Raw genomic sequence first — 23,924 nt, forward strand, 5'->3', positions numbered from 1 at the left:
CTTGTAAAAAAAACACCAACATTTGACATCGCTGACATTGACTTTTATTTATGGTCATAACAAAACAAACACCAACAAAAATGTCATTAATTTGAATGGAATTTTGACGTCCAAAGGGTTAAAGACAATTTATAAAAAGAGTATATACTATATAAAAGTGTATAGATAAATATATGATAAAGTCATTGTTATTGTATATTATTACTAAGCAGTTTGTATGTATAAATTTTATTAAAAATTAAACGTTAATGATGCAACATTAATTTTGTAAACTAAAATTTAACAGTAATAATTTATTGTGTTAAAAAAAGTTGTAAACGTATTTGTGATTGAAAGTAAACTAATATAACTTTTGATAACAATTTAAAGATACAAAAATAATTACATAAGTAAAAAGTTATTGGGAAAAAAGTTATATGGACTTATGCTAGTACACTAACAAAGTATAGGGACTAAATTCAAACTTTAAATAAAAAACATGAACTGGATTACAAGAGGTATACGAATTTTTAAATCAAAGATGGTTTATTAGTTATCAAAAAAAATTGAAAATTTCTTATAAATACTTCTTAATTTTTTGAATATTTATTTTATTAGCATAAGATGTTTTTTGAAATTTTAAATGAAAGATTTTTATAATTATCAAAAATATGGAAACTTGAATTTTGAATTTTTTATAAATACTTTCTGGAAAATAATGAAATATCAAAAGAAAAAAAAAAAAATTAGGAATTTCTTAAAAATTGGAGTAAATTTAATGAATGGTCCCTATGGTTTGAGGTAATTTGCGTGTTTGGTCTTTAACTTATTTTTTTTTTAACTCGGAAAGTCCTTATTGTTTGTTTTTGTTATGTGCTTGGTCCCAACTGTTTGTTTTTGTTACGCGTTTGGTCCCTGTTTTATCTAAAATGACTATTATTTAAATAGAGAAAAATGATGAAGTACGTAAGGTAAGGTAAGGTGAGGAGCTGGGGTTGAGGGTGTGTTTATTTCAACAAATTAAAAAATCAAAGTCAAAATTGTCTTTTTAGGTAAGACAAGGACTAAACACGTAACAAAAAACAAACAGTAGAAACTTTCCGAATTAAAAAAATAAATTAGAAACCAACCATACAAATTATGGTTTAGGACCATTCCTATAATTTACTCTAAAAATTGCCTACTGTCAATTAGCCCTACTTAGAAACCGGACACGTGGCACGTTTTGTTTATCAGATAAAGTAGTGGCGCTTGTAACATAAAATCGAGGGTTTTGTTCGAAGTTCTAAATTTCGAGATGGAGACTGGTTCAGAAGGAGAAAGCGATCGGAACATCAATGGTGAATCCGATGGATCTAAGAGACATGAACGCCAGATGAAGACGCGCTTCCAACGGGATATGCTTGAAAAAACCTATGCCGGTATGTACTAAATCATCCCTTCATAATTCTATTGATATTTTGGTTTCCGATTCCACGTTTCGTGATTTCTGTGCGTATTTCTCATCTATATTTGATAGATTCCTCGTTAATTTGTTGGGGGTTCTGTAATAGATTCAATCGAATCACATATATGTTGTTATAACTTCACAATTTGAAGCATTATGTTGACTCGCTTGTTGTTTCGATTTAAAGTTTTTGATTACATATATCCTCTGCAGTGGAGATGTATCCATTGAAGGACACGAAAGAGAAGCTTTCGGGAACTTTAGGGTTAACCGATCGCCAGGTGCAAAGGTGGTTTAACAACCGCCGGCTTAGAGATAATAAACGACGGACTGCAAAAAGGGCTGGACGTGGTGGAGTTGGGAGGAGTCACAATGGTTCATTCTCAGCTCGTCTTCAATGTAAAGACACGAACCAGACAATGGAGAAGCTTGGTGTTCTTAAGTTTGAAGTTGGTCAACTGGCTGAAACCAAAACTTTTGAGAAAGGGTATCGTTCTGCTTGGTTCAAATGCAAGGTATCTCTTCATTCAACTACTTAAATAATCTGGATGAAACTATGATTTATGATATATTACTTTTCCCTTCATCAGATTAAGGATATAAGCTTGAAGAAGAACAAGATTTTACCTGAGTACTATGATTTTCCAGATGAAAGTGAGTTGACTAACCTTATGACTTATGTTATGAATGGAAGCATGGATTCTACTTGTAGTTATACTTTATTTTCATTTGCAGAGATTAAATGGGCAAATATGTACGAAATTCCTCCTTATGGTAGAAAGTCAAAGAATATTAAAAAACAACTGATGGTTCGACCTCAATATCCTCAAATATATCACAAAAATGAAATGCCACCTGTCAATTCGATTACAGAAGTATGTGTTATCATTGATGGTGTATGGAAGAGTGGGGATTTGGTAGATTGGTTTGAAGATGATTGTTATTGGTCTGCAAGTATTATCAAAATATTGAGTGATGAGAGGGTTAAGGTAATTGTTATAAAAAAAAAGTAATAACTTCTTTAATTATTATTATTATTATTATATGTTTTTCTTGTTTACAATTTTATATCTTGTGTAGATAGAGTTGCCAAAGCCTCCAGCTGGACAAGGGAAGGTTTATATAGCATTTTGTAAGGATCTACGCCCTTCCTTAGATTGGTCTCCAAGTAAAGGCTGGATAGTGCCTACCATGGTACTTTTCCTTTTTCCTATTGTAGCAATGTACTTTGATTCATTTTATAAAATTTGAGAGATTAGGGTTTATGTTTAAAGGAATAAGAATAACCTAATCATTTCAAGTCCCCAAGAATACTACTGATAAAGGTTACAATTAAAGAAAATAAATTCCATATGCCAAAGTAATACAATGTTATATGTAAACTATATATGCCTATAATGTTTAAACTTTTTGATTTCATAGAGGAAAGTTGATGGAATTTGAATTTCATCATTATGCTAAACATATTCTCATTGTTGATAAATTTCACATGCAGAGAGGTCGGACTTCATGTAATGCACAGCTTATTTTTCCATCACCAAAAGGTAAAAAAGTAAATTGCATTCTAAATAACATTTCCAATTATTTACACATCTTTACTTCATATATTAGTTTCATCCTACAACTTTAAATCGAGAACTTGTAGTGTTTTTACCAATGATGAGGGCATTTACGTCTTTTTTAAAAGACAGACAAGAGGCTGAGTCCTTGTCCCACCTTTTTTGGTGGAACAAGAAACTGTCATTTTTGTAGCATTCAAAACTTATAATTTTTGTTTCACTGACATCAGTCAGATAAAAAGTTGTAAATTTTGTCCTCTGTCCCACTTTTTTGGGTGGGACAAAATTTAAGCTTTTTGGGTAATACAAAAAGTTGTACTTTTTTGTCTTATTGACATTAGCAGTACAACGTGCCATGTCATGTCTTAAATAAAACCACATCTTTTGTTCTAATAATTAATGCCATATGTCTCAAAATACAAATTAAATATTATAATTTTCATGGATTTTATATTTTTATGGTAAAATGTAACATCTTTTAGGGATGGATATTGAGAAGGAGGAAATTGATACACCTCTAAATGTATCTTCAACATCCCGTACATCAGTAATTTCATTAGAGGATCCGATGGAGGAAATACCGAATAGTCAAGAAGTGAAAATAGATGGTGATGATGTGGAAAAGGTGAGTTCTTCAGACAGTATTTCAACTATGCGTGTGGAAGAAAATAAAACAGATGATGATGATGATGATGATGTTTGGGATGATGTTGATCACAACATGATAGATTTAAATATCATGCATGAAAAGACATTAGAAGCATCGATTCTTGACCTTGAAGAACTTGCTAATAGAATAAAATGGCTTAGGGCCATTTTAGAGAACAATCAATCAGGGTTCGGATCTTGGATGTTTGCAAAACAACATTCATCAACCAAAGTAACTTGATACAATAGTTGACTGTAAATAGTAGTTTTACTTTTTGTTTTTGTGGAATTGTTTCTGATGGAAATGCCTGTATGATTAGTAAATTAGATGCGTTGATCAAATTATGATATTTCTCATTTTACAATATCGGATTGGGATTTAGAGGATTTTTATCAAAGTGAAATAGTTGAAGGGACAACTTTACTTTGAAAACATTTGTGATAAAGAGGCATGGTTACAAAAAAAATGGTTCCTTATTTCAACTTTACAAAGATTATGGATCTTACTTTAGAAAAGGAGATCTCACTCTAAGTCCATAAAACTTAAGAAGTTTCAACCTACAAACATTTGCAACTAACTGAAACACAAACCGAAGAGTCACATCTTGTCACAAAGATCATATTGTTATTGTGAAGTCGAGAAACAAGAAAATGGAAAGTGAAGAACCCAACCGTATCACAAAGGGATGAATATGCTGATTTTGATTTGAATGGATCAAATTGTGAGACTTGTTGCAATGATGTTCACATTTCGAGTTGAAGGGAAGAAGTTGGAAGTGCTTTTGGCTTCATGTGATGCTTTGTCTTGAATTTTCGAATCTGATTTCTATGTTCTAAGGTGTAGAGTGGCAAACGTAGACTTAAAGTGAAAGCATAGGATCGGAGGTTCATGCCGTAGATCTTACTTCAAATTAGATCTCAATAACACCATGATTAAAACATAATTTTGGGGTCTTAAGACCGTACAATCGAGTCGATAACAATATTCGATCAAAATGGTTTACATATAAATTTTAATTTAAAATTTTAGAAAATTAAACATAAATATGGAAGTGGATGCAACATGTGAAAACTTGTAAAAGTCAATTATCGCGGAGAATATTGTGTTTAGAGTGTGTTTGGTATAATGAAAACTTGTAAAAGTCAATTATCTCGGAGAATATTGTGTTTAGAGTGTGTTTGGTATAATGAAATGAAATCATAAATGAATAAAATAAATAATGTAATGTGATGGCAAAATAATGGAATGATCATTCCTCAAATTTGCTTACTTGAATGAATAGAATATAAACCACCCAAAAATGTTCTTTGACATGTATAATTAAAAAACTAAATAAATTAAACTGAAAAAATGAAAACATGGTTGTAGTTTATACATGAGTTTTTGACTCAAATGACCATCAGACTCTTGATTTTAACTCGATTAAACCATTAAACATTTGATCATGTTAAATTAGACCATGAAGTTTCAACTTTTGATTGTTTTGCCTATTCTGATCTCCTACATTAACTGGCTTGCATGACATCCTACTTGACGTAAAAAGGCGTTAAACGACTTGATTTAGCCAATAAACTTATGATCACACTAAATTAGACCTTGAAATTTGAATTTATTTATTTAATAAAACTAAATTTGGTTTTAAGTTTTTATATGTTTTTTTTTTTATTTCTTTAGTCAAAACTAAACTAATTCTTTTTTAATTTATTATTTTAATTTTTTGGGTGTAACATCCGGGAATTTGGGTATATCTATTTAACCCTTCCTCTTCTCCAAATTGTCAAGATTAGCCTTTAAATGGAATATGTTGCAAAGGAGTACGCTGGGCTTATATATATATATATATATATATATATATATATATATATATATATATATATATATATATATATATATATATAACATTGTGAGATTTAAATCCCTATGTACTCAACATGTTTCACAACCTGACCCACTCAGTTTATTTGTATCATAGGTGTCAATACGAAGATACATTACACTGAGAGATTAAAGGAGGTGTAAATCATTAGCGTAAATGAATGTAAGTTCTGTTTATGTTTATGTTTCTGTATTGAAGATGACATCCTAATGTTTTAATATAAACAAAATACATTTATTTGGAAATGCTTTGATAATAACTTTATCATGTTTTCTAGGAACAAATTCTGCTATATTATTCTTTAAAAATGGATACTCTGGTTTTCAAATAAAGCAGAAACAAATTGGTCTTTTCCGGCCGAGAAGTTGGGATGTCACATTACTTCAAGCAAAAGTTGAGAGCAAGCTTTATTAAATCTGGGTAGCGGGTCCGATTGCTGAATGATAGTGGAAATGGTGTTGAAATTTCCTTTTGTAAGGCTGGAAACTAGCTGGAGCACCATCTTCGTTTCTGACATTGGCGAGCTGATCTGAAAGATTTTTTAGACGAGCATAGTAATTTGATACATTGGAGAACGCGGAGAGGCGAGTGTTATTAAACTGTTCTTCGAGATAAACAACCCTGGTAATTCTGTTGTGTTGGAAAATTTCTTGAAGACAGTTCCAAAGTTGATGAGCGGTTGTTCCGGGTCTCATGATCGATTGGAGCAAGTCAATGGATATGGTGTTGTAAATCCATGATTTAACAATAGAATCAAGACAATTCCATGTTTTTGCGTTGATGCCTACTGGTTGCAGAGTGTTCGGATCAATGTGATCAAGAAGATTGTAAGCACACGTGGATTTGAAACAGTTCAATGCACGAAGCAGATTGATCGTCGGTTTGATTCAGAATGAGAGGGACAACATTCTTAATGTTAGTGACATTGAATGTTGGGTGGAATGGTGTCTTGGTGGAATCGGAAGATTCGCCTGGTGCTACCATGTTTGATGAGAAGGACGTTGGAGAAGAAGAGGGCAGCTACGGCTAAGGCTAGGGTAAGGCTCTGATACCATAAAAATGGTATTCCTTATTGATTCTTCTCATTATACAAAATCAATTATAAATACAAAACCATTCCTGTAAATAAGGAAAGGATATACATTGTAAAGGGTAAAATCAAATACAAAAAGATAGACTGTATATATCGTCCAAGAACTTTGATCGTTTACTTTTTTACCTTGTTGATTTTTGGTCAAATTGCTAGTTCTAAAGTGTAGACTAAGGTGTGACGTTGTGTAATTCCATAGGTGGGTTGTAACACCTATTTCATGACGTTGAGTTGGGATTTGTATGAACTTGTGAGAGAGGTGAGTCTTCTCACTATACCGTGTAGGATGCTAGCTGTCTTTGTGACTATTACATATATGTTGGGCAGGCCCGTTTGTATGTTGGGTATAACCTGTTTGTGTGCTATGTGGGGCCCGTTATGATGGGTGGGGCCAAATATGTGGACGGTCCCCGATGTTATGTATGATAGGTGTTATTTTGACGAACTCACTAAAATTTGTGCTTACGGTTTTGTGGTTTAAACATTTTAGGTACTTCTGGTTCCAAAGGAAAGGGTCTGACATGATCGTGCAACATCCCCTTGATTATTATACTTCATTGTTATTTGGATTTACTTTAATGTTGAGAATATTTATATTGTGGTTGGTTTTGGAACATTTGGTTGTATCTTTTTGGGTGTTTTGAAAATGAAAATTTAACGGTATCTTTGGCTCGTTACAACCATAATGCAAATGAAATGAAAGTATGTTAGTATTTATTTGAATTTGTCTTTTCTAGCTGTGGAATTTACTTGCAGATGCTTAATTAGGAGAGAAGTTTATGATTATGATATGGTATGAACTAGTTGTGAGACCCATGTATTACATGACTTAATTTAAAAAAAAAGAATTTAACTATGAAAGTCTAAGCAATTGAGAACTTTGAAATTATAAGAAAATAAGAAATATAATGAATTATTAAAATGGAAATGTTTTTTATCTTTTAAATTTAAACAAATAATTTAAATACATAAACAAAAGAAACTAATAAACTTTAATTTAAAATTTTTGAAATTAAAAGGTAAGCTCATTAATGAAATTGATATCCATTTATTACTATACTAGTTGTGAGACCCATGTGATACATGAGTTTATTCAAAAAAATAATTAACTATGAAAATCTAAAAGCTTAGAAAATTTGAATTTATAAAAAAAATATTTAATTATTAAAATTGAAGTATTTATTTAGCTTTTAAATTTATATAAATAATTTAAATAAATAAACAATAAAAACAACTAATTCAATTTAGAAGTATACAAATTATAAGGAAAGTTACATTATTGAATTGAATATGCATTTATTATATTAAAATATAATATGGAATTTTATAAAATGAAAAACCACAAGATGACATGTGTATATAATTTAATCTAAAATTACCATAAAATGACATGTGACATAATGCATTAGAAGATGACATGTGACAACGTCATTCTTATTTATTAGGGTAGATTTATTGTAAATACGACATTAAAATATTATATGAATTTTAATAAAATAAGAAAACCCATAAAATGACATGTGGAAAAAAAATTAAATCAAAATCACCAAAAATTAACATTTGTCAAATTAAAGGAGAGCATGCCATGTGGCAAAAAAGTTCTTTATTTATTATGGAGGATTTGTTATTACTTTTTTAATTTGGATTTTGTATTGTGTTTATATCTTTTTTTTTATAATTATTTAAGTAGTTTAGTCAATTATTTTATAAAAAATAATAAAGAAAGGAATGGTCATTTTTATCATTTTGCATAACAATTTAGATGTTTCAACCAAACAACATTTTAAAATCCAAATCTTCAAAATTCAAAATCTATTAGAAATTCAAATCATTTATAAATTCACATCTTAAAAATTTAGATCTTGCCAATGAGCCCTAATTATGGTGTAAGTTATTTTCAAAGATCATTGCTAGTTGGTTACTCAAAAACAATGTAACCATTATTAGTTTTAAAAGTCTAATAATCACTACGGAACCAGCTAATTAATTCATTCCATCAGCATTAACCAAGAAATTGTAAAAGTCAATCGGTTAAATGGCATAATTAAGGAATAAACATTTGTCGGATTTTATTATAAATGCATACTTTTGTCTATTCTCTTCGAGCATAAGTCAGCTTCACACAGAAGTTCTCGGCAGAACTTCCTATCTTGGTTATTTTCCTCTCTAAATCGACAATAGCCATCCACTGCTTCAAAACATCAAGTAGCTTCATTTCCGGGGCAAGAAGTTTCCCATTCAAGAAGATACCAACCTGTTCAGATTATTTAAAATATAAGTCATTAAAGAAAATATTTTTGTCAAACAAAAACATGAAAAAGAAGAACAAATACATATCTATGAGACTATGACGTCCTTGTTCTATTAGTAAAGTCTATATTGCTGAATCTCCATGGAAAAAAAACAATTAACGGACAACCGAACTCTAATGAAAACTGAAGTTTTTTAGGCATACAAAACTCAGCTTATTGTATGTAGTTAAGAGTTGCATGGTTCAATGTTTATGCAAGAACGCATAAGAAACGCAAAACATACTCTCCAACAGTTTCATGTTTTTTAGTTATTAGATTTACATGTGGACAATATCCTTCTGCCTATGAAATATTGTTCATTATAGCAATTTGTGCATGATGCATCGAAAGCTGCATATTTCAATGCACTTTGTCCCCTCAGCACTTCAGAAGGAGTTTACATTTACTAAAGTATATATGTTTAAAAACCTATAACTAAAATCCACTCAGTGGAGATCATGAGAAAAGAACGATACTTCTTTGATGAATGGAACCAAAGTTATATGCAATTAATTGAATAAGAAAAATTACAACATACCTCCTGTTGGCAAACATGCTTAAGTTGCAACACGATATACTTCATGAGAATAGACACATCTGGATTACAGTTCCCCTCCATGCTATCATAATTTGTTGTTAATCATTACATGCAAGTTACAAACACCAGAAAAATGAATGTGAAAAATTTATTCCATAATGAACTGGCGAATTATATGAACATTAAACAACATTATACCGGAAAGGCCAATGTACTTACATTATCTGTATGTATGGTTCCACTAGGAGTTGCAGAGTGTTCTTTCTGTTCCTATGGAATCAAAGATAAGAAAATAAAAAAGATAAGATAGTGAAGATACTATTAGCTATATGATTCAATTTAAAAGGAATCTTTATTGCTCACTGATCACAGGAAGGAGTTAAACTGAACCAAACAGAATGCTTCTTTTTAGCTGGATTCAGATGTATTCCAGCGTCAACCACATCTTGTGGACAAATCCTGTTCCAACACGAAGGTTCAAGTTCAACAACATTTTGCTGCTTATTTCTCCTCTTTCGTTTTTGTATTCCTGTCCTCATATCTGTAGATGATTGATCTTTAGATTTGGAAATCATGGGATTTTCATGGACTTGAGGTGGGGGTCTTGGTGGGGAGCCGATAGTAATCCCTTTATTGTTGTATCTCAATGGCAACTCCCACATATCGGTCCCTTTAGCTGGTAACTCAATCATTTTCTCCTTCCCCTTGTTGCTGGTTACAGCCTGCTTGGACGACTGAAGCTGCCATATACATATTTAAGCCAACAAAAAAGAATTTTGGATTAGGTCTACAGGTCTAGACTTTACCAATATGAATGCCAAAAATGACTGATGATTATATAATAATTAGACTCAGAATTATATCAATGACAATTTACCTTCTTTCCTTGATTATCCGGTGAGTTTGATCTTCCAGAAGAATCTCCAACTTATGATTGCTATTTATTTGTTCCTCTTCTTTGGCGCTCAGTGTAAACATACGGAGAGCCGACACCAATAAGAGGATAAAAATAGCAACATCAATGGAAAAACAGAAGTTGGAGATCCTTCCACGATCTGACCGATCCAGATAATCAACCAAAGAAGGTAAAACGTTCTGTAATCGACAAGACGATGGAGAGCTGCAGAGATGGAACATAGAAATAAAAATCGGATAGCAGCGTTTCAGCAGACAGTCAGGTGCGTGATCTGATGGCAGAAGATATGTTTGCGCTGTCATGTCAACGCGTAGGGTCAAACAATGACGGAACCCCGAGGCTAATACTTCTCTTAAGACTTAAGGGGGCCAATGTAATTGACCAGAAATATCATATCGCTTGTAGTCTTGACTCTTGAGAGAAGCAGCCTGTTATCTTCTGGGCAATCATTTTCTATTGATATTGTCGAAACCCAGGAAAGAAACATTTGAAATGCATAACTCCGGGCCCAACCTTTCCTTTCTCCAATATGAAGACGACGAGATCTTCATGGGGCTATGCATGTCCGTCCAAGGATATGCCAAGAAAGTAGAAACGGTATAAGGATTTTAACTTGTTTCCCTCTTGAGTTTTGTCTTAAGGTTAATCACCTTGAGAATAATAGGGTCATGACAAACCAATAGTCTAGAGGAACATACACAAGGAATGATGTATGCTTTTTTACAAAACGAATTATCATGACCATGTGTTATAAACTATAGATGTTTGGAAGTTATCTACTTTAATGAAGCGGTGGTAGTGAAAGTTATGTCAAAAATGATAAAATAAAGTATTACATGTGACCCCGAGCACCATTTAAAAGGAGAATATATGTGGCCCGATCGTATCGTATTTTTGAAGATTTTCAATTGGCCAACCTCTGTGGGCCACACATAAAACAAGAAAAAAAGTTCACGGTCAATGCAACTCTAACATGTGGAAAATGGCTTAGCTTTAATTAGGTGGGTAATTACTATTTCACAACATTCTTTGCTTGGTTCTATTTTAAACGTTCGAGAGAGATTTTCTGGGAAAGATTAAAAATTAGGATAAATTATACCAATATCAAATTGATTAGTCTTTTATCTACAATTATCAAACACCTTTATCCATGATCAAAATAGTAAACACTCTTTGTTCTCTATCCTTGGAATTAGGGAAAAGGAAAAGGGTTTGCCAATCATAAAGAAAGAATACTTAATGATGAAATTTAGTAAGTAGATTATATTAATAGATGTTTGGTTATCAAATAAGACATAAAAAGTATTTTGTTTATTCCATAATTATATCGAGACTCGTGTTGCCCAAACTAGATGATTTGATATCTACTTTTTGTGATAGCAAAAATAGAACTTGTATGATAGTTTGTTTTTGTTGTTGTCAATTGAAGTAAAGAACACTAAAATTAAATTAAAATATAATAAAAATTAAGTTGATATGTGGATTTATTTAACTCAGACTTGTTTGATTTGTTTGATGTTGTTTAAAGCGGTATATGTCGACAATAGAAAGCCATGGATGGTCAAACACAAGTTTCTCAACTATTGAAAGCAAATAAATACAAGGAGTTAGGAATTTTCCATCCATGAAATATCAAGGTGAGTAACATAGCTATTTTTAAGGTGATTATGATTGTTATCTTGAAAATGGTGTTTATGTGGGACTACCTAGTTATCCATGGGTATCTCCAACGCGAAGACGTCCACTTGACACTATATCATGATCTGTGGGTACCGATAAAGTAGATCGGCTACCAACACTATATAGTGATGCAAAAAATGCAAGCTTGAAATTGTGTCTAGATGAATAACCACTACTATAACCATAATAAGTATCAAAATTCTAAAACCTACACTAAATTTATGATTTCATGAAAAAATTCCATCTTGGAAATACATAGAATATTTTTATGAGCAAACTTGAATAACGAATAATATGATGATAAAGCACAAATGGTTAAATAAGTCATAAGTCATAAGATAGAGATTTAAACTTCTTCTAGCAGGACTATCTAAACTTACTTAATGTATGGTTTGCAACCTTTGAGTAACGGTGAACTTTAAGGACCAAGGGATCTAACAACATATATTTCCCAAAGCCTATGAAAAGAATTTATTTGAAATATAATAAGATTTATAACTATAAAAATGGAGTGGGAAATTAGACTTTCTAATTAATAAGAAAATGGTACACAAAAGACACCATTTGGAAACTAGAATCCTTGGATTGTCATGGACTCATACAAAAGAAAATTATTTACCATATTCATTGTAAAGCTAATTGAGGAAGATGGAGGAAACTTTTGAGTGGGATGGAATTATAACCTTTAGTGTGGTAGTAATCGATGAATTCAAGTGTGTGTTTAAGTAAAAGTTCCTTACTAGGTTCAATTCTTCATAATGCTTTATGATATATGTTTATTCTTCTTAAGAAGATAAAATTCATGTATTATGAGAGTTGTGTGATGGTTCTATAGTAAAAGGAAAGATGTTATAGGTCTTGAAAATAAATAAATGTTCCAATAAGATAAATCTTTCTTACTTTAATGTATCAAGGTAATCATCAAACGAATTGCTACTACACTGATTGTAACTATATAAGATATTTTAGTTATGGCAAAGGGAATATATTAAAAAGCCTCGATGTTCTTACATATTGAAAAAAAAAAATAAAGGTCTCAAAATATCATGTTAGTTATCAATTATATTTATTTGTGTGGTAAAATCACGTTGTGCATAACATAATAGTTCGTATGGTCGATTCATCCTCAAAATGATACTCCAATAGTATTAACAAAATAATGGTGTTTGTAAAAATTCCTATATGATCTAAACCTTAATTCGTAATTTTCCCTTATAATGGAATAATATTTTCTATAACCCCTTTTAATCCATGTTTCACATTTTTGTTAGGGAATAATTCATTTCATTACAAGTTTTATTTCTTGATATTGTTTCCATTCACACATCAATTCAAACTAAAAATCATATATTAGTCGTAATCAATGCTGTAGCGATTGAGAAATAAGAAGAAACAAACATCTATATATCTTTCAATTTTGAATCGTTACAAACTTCAAACTAGACTTGTAATAGAACTTACCAAATTCAACATTGATGGTTGTGAAAATCGATTACGTTACTCCTTTCTCGAATTCGCTTTCCCGATCTAAATGATTTTTCTTCTAATTTTCTCGGCTGCGTACAACAAAATGAGATTGATTAGGGTTTCTTCTTGTTATTGTTTGTGGAACTTATACATCGCAAAATAGGTAATGGGCCTAATCATTAATTTTTATCATGGCCCATGGTTCGTATATTATTGACATTATATTTCAACCAAAGTTGAAATTCCACATTTTGGGCATATTTATGATTGGGCATTGGCCATAGTACCGCTAAAAGGAAAAAAGGGTTCCCAACCCAAAAGAAAAGAAAAGACATTGGTTGGATAGTCCAATCCGCGTCTCAAGAAAAAGGTCGATTTCGAGATAGCTCCCACCAGTTACCCAAATGAGGCCTAAATACATGCATGATCTAAATAAGAAAAAAATTAAGGAGTGTGGCACTACATGTATATTTATAATTGAATTCCACAGTACATCAACTTCTAATTCTTGGGTTCTTGGTACAGGATAAAATACTCATATTTGCTCTGATATGGAAGCACAAAGGAAAGTAGGAAGCTGGAGCATGGGGAGCACCACCTAATAACAGGAAACAAACACATTACACATGTTACAAGGATCGGGAATTATGAGCTCGTGCTTAGTAGTGGTGTTACTTTTAGATTATTAAACCATTGCTACTCGCCTGATATGGCACAAAACATTATTTCCTTTTATGAATTGTATAAGGATGGTTTCCGTTTTTCTTTTGATAATGAAAATGGTGATATTTTGGTTTATACGAATGGTTCTTTTTTTACTTTAAAGATACCCCTTGCAATGGTATATATGGAAATTTTGTTGTGTTAGTAAATCTAATAATCTAATCTTAAACATTGATTATTCTGAAAATGTTTTAGATAGATCATTTATGTGGCAACGTTGTTTTGGCCATATAAACAAGAAACACATCACCAAGCTCCAAAAGGATGGGATCTTAGAATCATTTGACTTGAAATCAAATGATGTATGTGAATCATGCTTACTTGGCAAGATGACAAAAGTGCCATTCACAGGTAACTATGAGCGAGGCAAGGATTTGTTGGACCTTATACACACATATGTGTCTAGACCATTCAGATCGACCACAAGACATGATGAACATAATTTGTGACTTTAGTTCATTGTTTTAGTAGATATAGATATAAATATATTTAATCAAATAGAAGATAGAAACCTTTGAAGTGTTCAAAGAGTTTCAAAACATAGTAAAGAATCAACTGGCAAGAAGACCAAGATGCTCCGATCTGATAGGGGTGGGGCATATCTAAGTCTTGAATTCTATGATCATTTAAAGACTTATAGAATAGTTTCACAATTATCTTCTCCCATAATGTCATAGCTTAATGGCGTTGATGAGAGAAGAAATCAAATGATATTAGATATGGTTCGATCTATGATGATTCGAGCTACCCTTTTAATAAGTTTATTGGGTTACGCCTTAGAGTAAACAACCCACATCTTAAACCTCATAACAACTACGAAGGTTTCTAAGACACCCTCTGAGATGTGGAGCGAGAAACGTCCTCCGCTAGCACATGTGAAAGTTTAGGGTTGCGAAGTTTTTGTTCGTCGCGAGACCAACAATAAAATTGAAACCCATATTAAAGAAGTGTTACTTTATTGGTTATCCCCAAAAGTCTTTTGGATGCTTGTTGTACAAGCCTTTTGAGAATAAAGTGTTTTTGGCTCAAAGGGGCTTCTTCCTCGAGAGGGAGCTCACATTCAAAGAATCCAATAGGATTCCAATTGATCTTGAAGATATTTAAGAGTCAAATAAAGAAGAACTGATAGTTTAAACTAACAGTCCACCAAAGCTCAATGCACCTATTGATGAAATTAAGGTATGTCAACCTTTTATTCGCATATCTAGTATAGTTCGTCTTCCTCCTAAGTTTTATGGTTCCATGTTACTGTAATAGGATTCGTGCAGACTAATGATGAGTCACTAATTAGTATAGATGAGCCATGTGAATATAAGGAAATGATGGTAGGCCCAGAGGCTGCCAAATGGAAAGAGAGCATAAAGAGCAAGATTCAGTCCATGTACGATAACACAGTTTGGAATTTGATTGATCCTACACTCGGCCTTAAAACTGTTGGTTATAAGTGGATCTTCAAGAAGAAATGCGATATGGATGGGAATAAGCACACATTCAAGGCTAGACTGGTCGCAAAGGGTTATACTTAAAATAAAGGGATAATAATGAGGAAACATTTTCACCAATAGCTAAGATCAATTCTATTAGGATATTACTTTCCATAATTGCTTTTTATGATTATGAAGTATGGAAAATGGACGTGAAAAAAGTTTTCCTTAATGGAAAACTCACATATGATTCGTACACGGCACAACCGAAGGGTTTCATAGATCCTAAATATCCTAATAGAGTGTGTAAGCTTAATAGATCCATCTATGGACTCAAACAAGCATCTCGCAGCTGAAATCTCATCTTTCATGAAGAAGTCAACGAGTTTGGATTTTCTATAAGTGAAGATGAGTCTTGTGCATATGTTAAATCTAGTGGGATTTTTTTAGTCTTGCTAGTATTGTATGTTTAAGACTTGGCTTGGAAAATGTTTCGGTATGAAGGACCTAAGAGATGCAAAATATATACTTGGAATAAGAATCTACAGAGATAGATTTAAACGTCTAATAGAACTTAGCCAAAGTACATACTTGGATAAGATCTTGAAGAAGTTCAGGATTCAAGATTCCAAGAAAGGGTTTCTACATATGCAACATGACATTAAATTGATTAAAGATCAATGTCCCAATACAATTGATGAAATAGCCTGTAACTCTCGCAAATTCGGGCTAGAAATTCAAAGGATTATAAATTATAAATATTCGTTTTATCGAATAATTAAATCCTCGAATAGGATAATCGTAAATAATTAAGAATCCTTCATACGCGTTGCGAGTTATATAAATAATATTTAAATATTATGTACATAGTATATCGACAAATATTATGGACTTACAATCTATATATATCTTATAAATAAGGCCATCTAAATCAATGTTGTTTTAGTAAATAATTTATCTATTACCACATTAATTTTAATTTCTTTCTACTTATCCCACATTGCTTCACACGTATATCTAACATTTCATATTTTCCCTATATAATTTTACTAATGTGCTTCTCTTATCTTTAATTCATAATCATAATGTGGCTTTCAAAGTCTATTATTAATATTCAATAGTAGTTGATTTATCATAAATAATGTTTTATCTAAAAGTTAGAAAATATTCTACTATTTGATTCCGACCTCTAGAAGTATTTAAATTTTTAAGCTATTATAAAATTAGATAGAAATTTTAATGAAGAAACGAGTAACGTTGGATGTTCACATTATGTCATTTTTATAGTCTAATTTGTTGTGATATATGTAAACTTCTTTTGAATTATCACATTATATATTTTTACAATAAACGTGTGAACATTGTTAAAAAAAAGGTGGAAGCTGTATTTATATAATTGTTCAAAAAATTAAACTTTTATGCAAATGTTAAGAATAAAAAGTATATACTTTAAACCATTAAAAATATTTGTCATGTAATAGGTAAAAATGGTGTTGCCTGAAATACGTGTTAAGAGCATATATGACAATATATGATGATTTAGGATACAGAGTAAACCTAAATTAATTAAGATGAACATCGGGTATGGATTAGACATAGTCATTAATTCGAGAGCATGGATTAGACATAGTCATTCGTCCCTAGTCCGAGAGTATGGAGTGGGCATAGTCATTTGTCATTGATCCGAGAGAATGGATTAGACATACCTGATCCGGGAGTATGGATTAGGTAAATCTGTTAATTTTAGATCCGGGAGTATGGATCGTGTCGTTGTAAGGATCGACGGGGTCAAGTGCGAAGGCACCCAGGGGGGCTGTCGGGTGTTCTGCCCCCCCCCCCCCCCCCCCCCCCCCCAATCTCTTTTCATTTTTTGCTATATTATAAGCCCACTATTAGAAAAATTAGCCCACATCCATTAATTAACTTTGTTTCATTGTTTGAGCCCCTGCCACTTTTAAAAAACAATTATTTTATATATTATACAAATAATAAAATGAGTCAAGACATGAGAATTATGAGGGCCCATCCCCATGTCTATTTTACAATCACCGTCTCACCATATATATATATATATATATATATATATATATATATATATATATATATATATATATATATATATATATATATATATATATATATATATATATATATATATATTTATATATATATATATATATATATATATATATATATATATATATATATATATTATTTAATTGGTTATTAGATATGATCTTATGAATCAATACCCACACCAAAATACCCTATTTGTTTAATAAAAAAAAGGGTTGTTAATCGACGCTTCATCAAGGATCAACTTTCAATCGCAGCTATTGTTATTTATCGAAGTGGTTAAATTTGTTTTTCGGCAACACTGTTACAGCGATTTCAGTTATTTAATTAAGTAGGTAAATTTTATTTTTTATTGCATGTTTTATTTATTGTTATTTTTAATTAATAATTTAATTATGATTTTATAATTTGGTTTATTATAATTATAAATTTATAGGATAAATAATGAGCAAGAAAAGAACTATCGATTCTTTTTTCAAACGAACAGAGGATGTGCATGACCCACAATTGCATCCGGTTAGTGATAATATTGAAGAAGATGTTAAAAATACACACCCACAACCTGATTGGAATATTAACATTGAAGAGCCCAATAATATTGAACATGAAAAAAATAATATGTTAGATTCTTTGATTCGTGATCCAGGAGAACGGCCTTCAATCTTAAGCTATCCAAGTAAGCAGCGTGATGAGATTAGACGGTTATATATTAAACTTGGACCATATCAATTACAAAATGCAAAGTATCCGTTCAGTCCTAGTGGTCCAAGAGGATCTATGCGCACTTTTCAACAAGCTTGGTTCAAGAATTTTTGGTGGTTGGAATATTCTGAGAAAAAAGATGTTGCATTTTGCCTCCCTTGCTTCCTTTTCAATAAAAAAACCTATTGGCAAATTCGGGTCAGATACATTTACCGTATCAGGGTTTAATAAATGGAAAAAGGTAAATTGTGGTAAAGATTGTGCTTTCATTGTACATGAAGGTAAGAGTCCATCCTCAGCGCATAATTTTTCTGTTAGGTGCTATGAAGATCTAAAAAACCAATTATGTCAAATAGAGAATGTGATAGAGAAGCAAACGACTCAACAGGTTATGGACAATAGACTACGACTTAGAGTTTCTATTGAAGCCATTAAATTGCTCACGTTTCAAGGATGTGCTTTAAGAGGTCATGATGAACGACCTAACTCAAGAAATCAAGGGAATTTTCTTGAATTAATAAAGTTCCTTGCTTCTTATAACAAGACTGTTGCTGATGTTGTGTTAGAAAATGCTCCTCAAAATGCAAAGTACACATCACCAGATATCCAAAAAGAAATTTTACATGTTTTAGCTACAAATGTACAAAAAGCAATTCGTGATGAAATCAGGATGTCAAAATTTTGTATAATAGTTGATGAGTCTCAAGATGAATCTAAGAAAGAGCAAATGGCTATTGTCGTGAGATTTGTTGACCAAGATGGGCATGTCAAAGAAAGATTTTTGGACTTAATTCATGTTAAAGATACGACTTCATTGACCTTGAAAAATGAGATATTATGTTCTTTATCTTATCATAAACTTAGTGTTCAAGATATTCGGGGTCAAGGATATGATGGGGCTAGTAACATGCGTGGAGAATGGAATGGGTTGCAAGCTTTATTATTAAAGGAATGTCCATATGCTTATTATAACATTGTTTTGCACATCAACTACAATTGGCTCTAGTTGCAGCGTCTAAAGATGTGACTGAGGTACATAACTTCTTTAAAACCTTAAACTTTGTAGTTAATGTCATATCTTCTTCTTCCAAACGTAATGATCAATTGCAAGATGCTCAAATTGCTGAAATTTCTCATTTAATTGAGGTTGGAGATATTGAGAGTGGAAAAGGCATAAATCAAATGCAAACATTGCAGAGGCCTGGAGATACTAGGTGGAGCTCTCATTTCAAATCAATATGCAGTTTGATGAGATTGTTTGGTCCATCTTGTATAGTATTGAATGACATTGCTATAAAAGGTTCTACATCTTCTCAAAGAGGTGATGCGACATATGCACTTACACATGCCTTATCATTCGATTTTGTCATTGTTATGCACATGATGAAAGAAATAATGGGGATAACTGACAAGCTTTGCCAAACTTTACAACAAAAATCTATTGATATTGTTAATGCTCTATCCTTGGTTTCTACAACAAAAATATTGATTCAAAAGTTGAGAGATGAAGGTTGGCAATCGCTTTTGGACCAAGTGGTTTCTTTTTGTGAGAAAAATAGCATTCTTGTCCCTAACATGAATGAAACTTATAGATATGTAATTCGCCAACATCGTGAAAAAGACAATATAACCATAGAGCATCACTACCGAGTTGAAGTATTCATTGTTGCTATTTATAGTCAGTTGCAAGAGTTGAACTCTAGATTTAATGAGTCTGCAACAGAGCTTCTCCGTCTCAGCATTATGCTAGATCCAAGAAAATCCTTAAATGTTAAGGATATATGTAAATTGGTAACATCATATTATCCTATGGACTTTACGGAGCACGAAAGGAATTTGTTGAAACTTGAGTTACAACATTATGAACTAGATGTGCAAAATCACCCACAATTGAAAAATTCTTCTACAATTTATGAGTTGTGTAGAGGCCTACATGAAACAGGAAAATCTGGTACTTATCCTTTGCTTGATAGATTGATTCGTCTTATATTGACTCTCCCTGTTTCTACCGCGACATCTGAAAGAGCATTTTCAGCAATGAAAATTGTGAAAACACGACTTCGAAATACCATGAATGATGATTTTCTTAAAAGTTGTTTGCTTGTTAACATCGAGAGAGAGAGATTGCTGATACATTTCCTACGGATGATATTATAGATGATTTATATTCCATTAAACAAAGACGAGCACAACTTAAAGTGCATAAGGTACTACTTCTTTATGTTTATATATATATATATATATATATATATATATATATATATATATATATTAATTTTGTAAAATGAACCATATGTATCTATGTTATAATTACTTATTTTAATACTTGCAGGTTAATGGATGAATATGAGTCAATACTTTTAGTTAGTTGACAACATTTGAAGATTCAGGCTAATGGAGACAAATTTTTAATTCTTTGTCAATTTTTTTAAAAAAATTTAGACTTATTACTTTATGCGGGTATAACATTATATTTTAATATATTATTACGATGTAAGCCCCCCTTAATCTTATATCCTGGCTCCGCCCCTGGACGGGGTGGGGTAAAATTGCTTATATGAGGTGAAATTATATATATTGTGATATATATATATATATATATATATGATATAACATTGTGAGATTTTGATCCCTATGTACTCAACATGTTTCACAACCTGACCCACTCAGTTTATTTGTATCATAGGTGTCAATATGAAGATACATTACACTGAGAGATTAAAGGAGGTGTAAATCATTAGCGTAAATGAATGTAAGATCTGTTTATGCTTATGTTTATGTATTGAAGATGACATCCTAATGTTTTAATATAAACAAAATTCATTTCTTCGGAAATGCTTTGATAACAACTTTATTATGTTTTCTAGAAACAAATTCTGCTATATTATTCTTTAAAATGGATACTATGGTTTTCAAATAAAGCATAAACAAATCGGTCTTGTCTGGCCAAGAAGTTGGGATGTCACATTACTTCAAGCAAAAGTTGAGAGCGAGCTTTATTAAATTTGGGTAGCGGGTCTGATTGCTGAATAACAGTGGAAATGGTGTTGAAATTTCCTTTTGTAAAGCCGGAAACTAGCTGGAGCACCATCTTTGTTTCTGACATTGGCGAGTTGATCTGAAAGATTTTTTTAGACGAGCATAGTAATTTGATACATTGGAGAACGCAGAGAAGCGAGTGTTATTAAACTGTTCTTCGAGATAAACAACCCTAGTAATTCTGTTGTCTTGGAAAATTTCTTGAAGACGGTTCCAAAGTTGATGAGCGGTTGTGTCGAGTCTCATGATCGATTGGAGCAAGTCAATGGATATGGTGCCGTAAATCCACTATTTAACAATAGAATCAAGACAATTCCATGTTTCTGCGTTGATGCCTACTGGTCGCAGAGTGTTCGGATCAATGTGATCAAGAAGATTGTAAGCACATGTGGATTTGAAACAGTTCAACGCATGAAGCATATTGATCGTCTGTTTGATTCATAATGAGAGGGACAACATTCTTAATGTTAGTGACAGTGAATGTTGGGTGGAATGGTGTCTTGTCGGAATTGGATGATTCGACTGGTGCTACCACGTTTGATGAGAAGGATGTTGGAGAAGAAGAGGGCAGCAATGGCTAGGACTAGGTCAAGGCTCTGATACCATAAAAATGGTATTCCTTATTGATTCTTCTCATTATACAAAATCAATTATAAATACAAAACCATTCCTGTAAATAAGGAAAGGATATACATTGTAAAGGGTAAAATCAAATACAAAAAGATAGAATGTATATATCGTCTAAGAACTTTGATCGTTGACTTTTTTACCTTGTTGATTTTTGGTCAAATTGCTAGTTCTAAAGTGTAGAATAAGGTGTGACGTTGTGTAATTCCATAGGTGGGTTGTAACACCTATTTCATGACGTTGAGCTAGGATTTGTATGACTTTGTTAGAGAGGTGAGTCTTCTCACTATATCGTGTAGGATGCTAGTTGTCTTTGTGACTATTACATGTATGTTGGGCAGGCCCGTTTGTTTGTTGGGTAGGACCTGTTTGTGTGCTATGTGGGGCCCGTTATGATGGGTGGGGCCAAATATGTGGACGGTCCCCAATGTTATGTATGATAGGTGTTATTTTGATGAACTCACTAAAATTTGTGCTTATGGTTTTGTGGTTTAAACATTTTTTGGTACTTCTGGTTCCAAAGGGAAGGGTCTGACGTGATCGTGCAACATCCCCTTGATTATTATACTTCATTGTTATTTAGATTTACTCTAATGTTGAGAATATTTATATTGTGGTTGGTTTTGGAACATTTGGTTGTATCTTTTTGCGTGTTTTGAAAATGAAAATTTAACGGTATTTTTGGCTCGTTACAACCATAATGCAAATGAAATGAAAGTATGTTAGTATTTATTTGACTTTGTCCCTTTAGCTGGTAAATCAATCATTTCTCCTTCCCCTTGTTGCTGGGTACAGCCTGCTTGGACGACTGAAGCTGCCATATACATATTTAAGCCAACAAAAAGAATTTTGGATTAGGTCTACAGGTCTAGACTTTAATGTATCAAGGTAATCATCAAACGAATTGCTAGTACACTGATTGTAACTATATATATAAGATATTTTAGTTATGAAAAAGGGAATATATTAAAAAGCCCAGATGTTCTTATATATTGAAAAAAAATAAAGGTCTCAAAAAATCATGTTAGTTATCAATTATATTTATTTGTATGGTAAAATCAGGTTGTGTATAACATAATAGTTCGTATGGTCGATTCATCATCAAAATGATACTCCAATAGTATTAACAAAATAATAGTGTTTGTAAAAATTCGTATATGATCTAAACCTTAATTCATAATTTTCCCTTATAATGGAATAATATTTTCTATAACCCCTTTTAATCCATGTTTCACATTTTTGTTAGGGAATAATTCATTTCATTACAAGTTTTATTTCTTGATATTGTTTCCATTCACACATCAATTCAAACTAAAAATCATATATTAGTCGTAATCAATGTTGTAGCGATTGAGAAATAAGAAGAAACAAACATCTATATATCTTTCAATTTTGAATCGTTACAAACTTCAAACTAGACTTGTAATAGAACTTACCAAATTCGACATTGATGGTTGTGAAAATCGATTACGTTACTCCTTTCTCGAATTCGCTTTCCCGATCTAAATGATTTTTCTTCTAATTTTCTCAGCTGCGTACAACAACATGAGATTGCTTAGGGTTTCTTCTTGTTATTGTTTGTGGAACTTATACATCGCAAAAAAGGTAATGGGCCTAATCATTAATTTTTATCATGGCCCATGGTTTGTATATTATTGATATTATATCTCAACCAAAGTTGAAATTCCACATTTTGGGCATATTTATGATTGGCCATTGGCCATAGTACTGCTAAAAGGAAAAAAGGGTTCTCAACCCAAAAGAAAAGAAAAGACATTGGTTGGATAGTCCAATCTGTGTCTCAAGAAAAAGGTCGATTTCGAGATAGCTCCCACCAGTTA

At 31.9% G+C, this 23,924-nt stretch overlaps 2 protein-coding genes across 4 annotated transcripts; one reads left to right on the forward strand and one right to left on the reverse strand.

The window, feature by feature from the left end:
- The first annotated feature begins 1,231 nt into the window (after positions 1-1,231).
- Positions 1,232-4,000, forward strand: LOC111897204 (uncharacterized). The gene is made up of 7 exons (XM_023893153.3): positions 1,232-1,400; positions 1,640-1,941; positions 2,017-2,080; positions 2,162-2,415; positions 2,507-2,620; positions 2,922-2,970; positions 3,468-4,000. Exons 1-7 carry the CDS (start codon positions 1,277-1,279, stop codon positions 3,872-3,874), a joined length of 1,314 nt encoding a protein of 437 aa, XP_023748921.1. The 5' UTR covers positions 1,232-1,276; the 3' UTR covers positions 3,875-4,000.
- A 4,566-nt stretch (positions 4,001-8,566) lies between these two features.
- LOC111897205 (uncharacterized) lies at positions 8,567-23,594 on the reverse strand. Of its 3 annotated transcripts, none has more exons than XM_023893154.3 (5): positions 23,520-23,594; positions 9,793-10,169; positions 9,649-9,699; positions 9,430-9,511; positions 8,567-8,854 (listed from the first exon to the last, which is right to left on the reverse strand). In XM_023893154.3, the coding sequence occupies exons 1-5, from the start codon at positions 23,529-23,531 to the stop codon at positions 8,693-8,695; spliced, it is 684 nt and encodes a 227-aa protein (XP_023748922.1). In that variant the 5' UTR covers positions 23,532-23,594; the 3' UTR covers positions 8,567-8,692. The 3 variants fall into 3 exon arrangements, with proteins under 3 accessions (XP_023748922.1, XP_023748923.1, XP_023748925.1); XM_023893155.3 differs by lacking the exon at positions 23,520-23,594 and adding an exon at positions 13,487-13,636; XM_023893157.3 differs by lacking the exon at positions 23,520-23,594 and adding an exon at positions 10,307-11,288.
- Between the last annotated feature and the right edge of the window lie 330 nt (positions 23,595-23,924).

The sequence above is a fragment of the Lactuca sativa genome, chromosome 5, assembly GCF_002870075.4.
Source record: "Lactuca sativa cultivar Salinas chromosome 5, Lsat_Salinas_v11, whole genome shotgun sequence".
In the NCBI taxonomy this organism is placed as follows: Eukaryota; Viridiplantae; Streptophyta; class Magnoliopsida; order Asterales; family Asteraceae; genus Lactuca; species Lactuca sativa.

Excerpts from the sequence above, each read along its gene's own strand:
- LOC111897204 (XM_023893153.3), top strand. The coding sequence starts at position 1,277 with ATGGAGACTGGTTCAGAAGGAGAAAGCGATCGGAACATCAATGGTGAA. Across the intron at positions 1,401-1,639 it reads GCTTGAAAAAACCTATGCCG|TGGAGATGTATCCATTGAAG; the intron begins GTATGTACTAAA and ends TATCCTCTGCAG. Across the intron at positions 2,971-3,467 it reads TATTTTTCCATCACCAAAAG|GGATGGATATTGAGAAGGAG; the intron begins GTAAAAAAGTAA and ends AACATCTTTTAG.
- LOC111897205 (XM_023893154.3), bottom strand. Across the intron at positions 9,700-9,792 it reads TTAACTCCTTCCTGTGATCA|GAACAGAAAGAACACTCTGC; the intron begins GTGAGCAATAAA and ends TTGATTCCATAG. Across the intron at positions 9,512-9,648 it reads GAACCATACATACAGATAAT|CATGGAGGGGAACTGTAATC; the intron begins GTAAGTACATTG and ends AAATTATGATAG.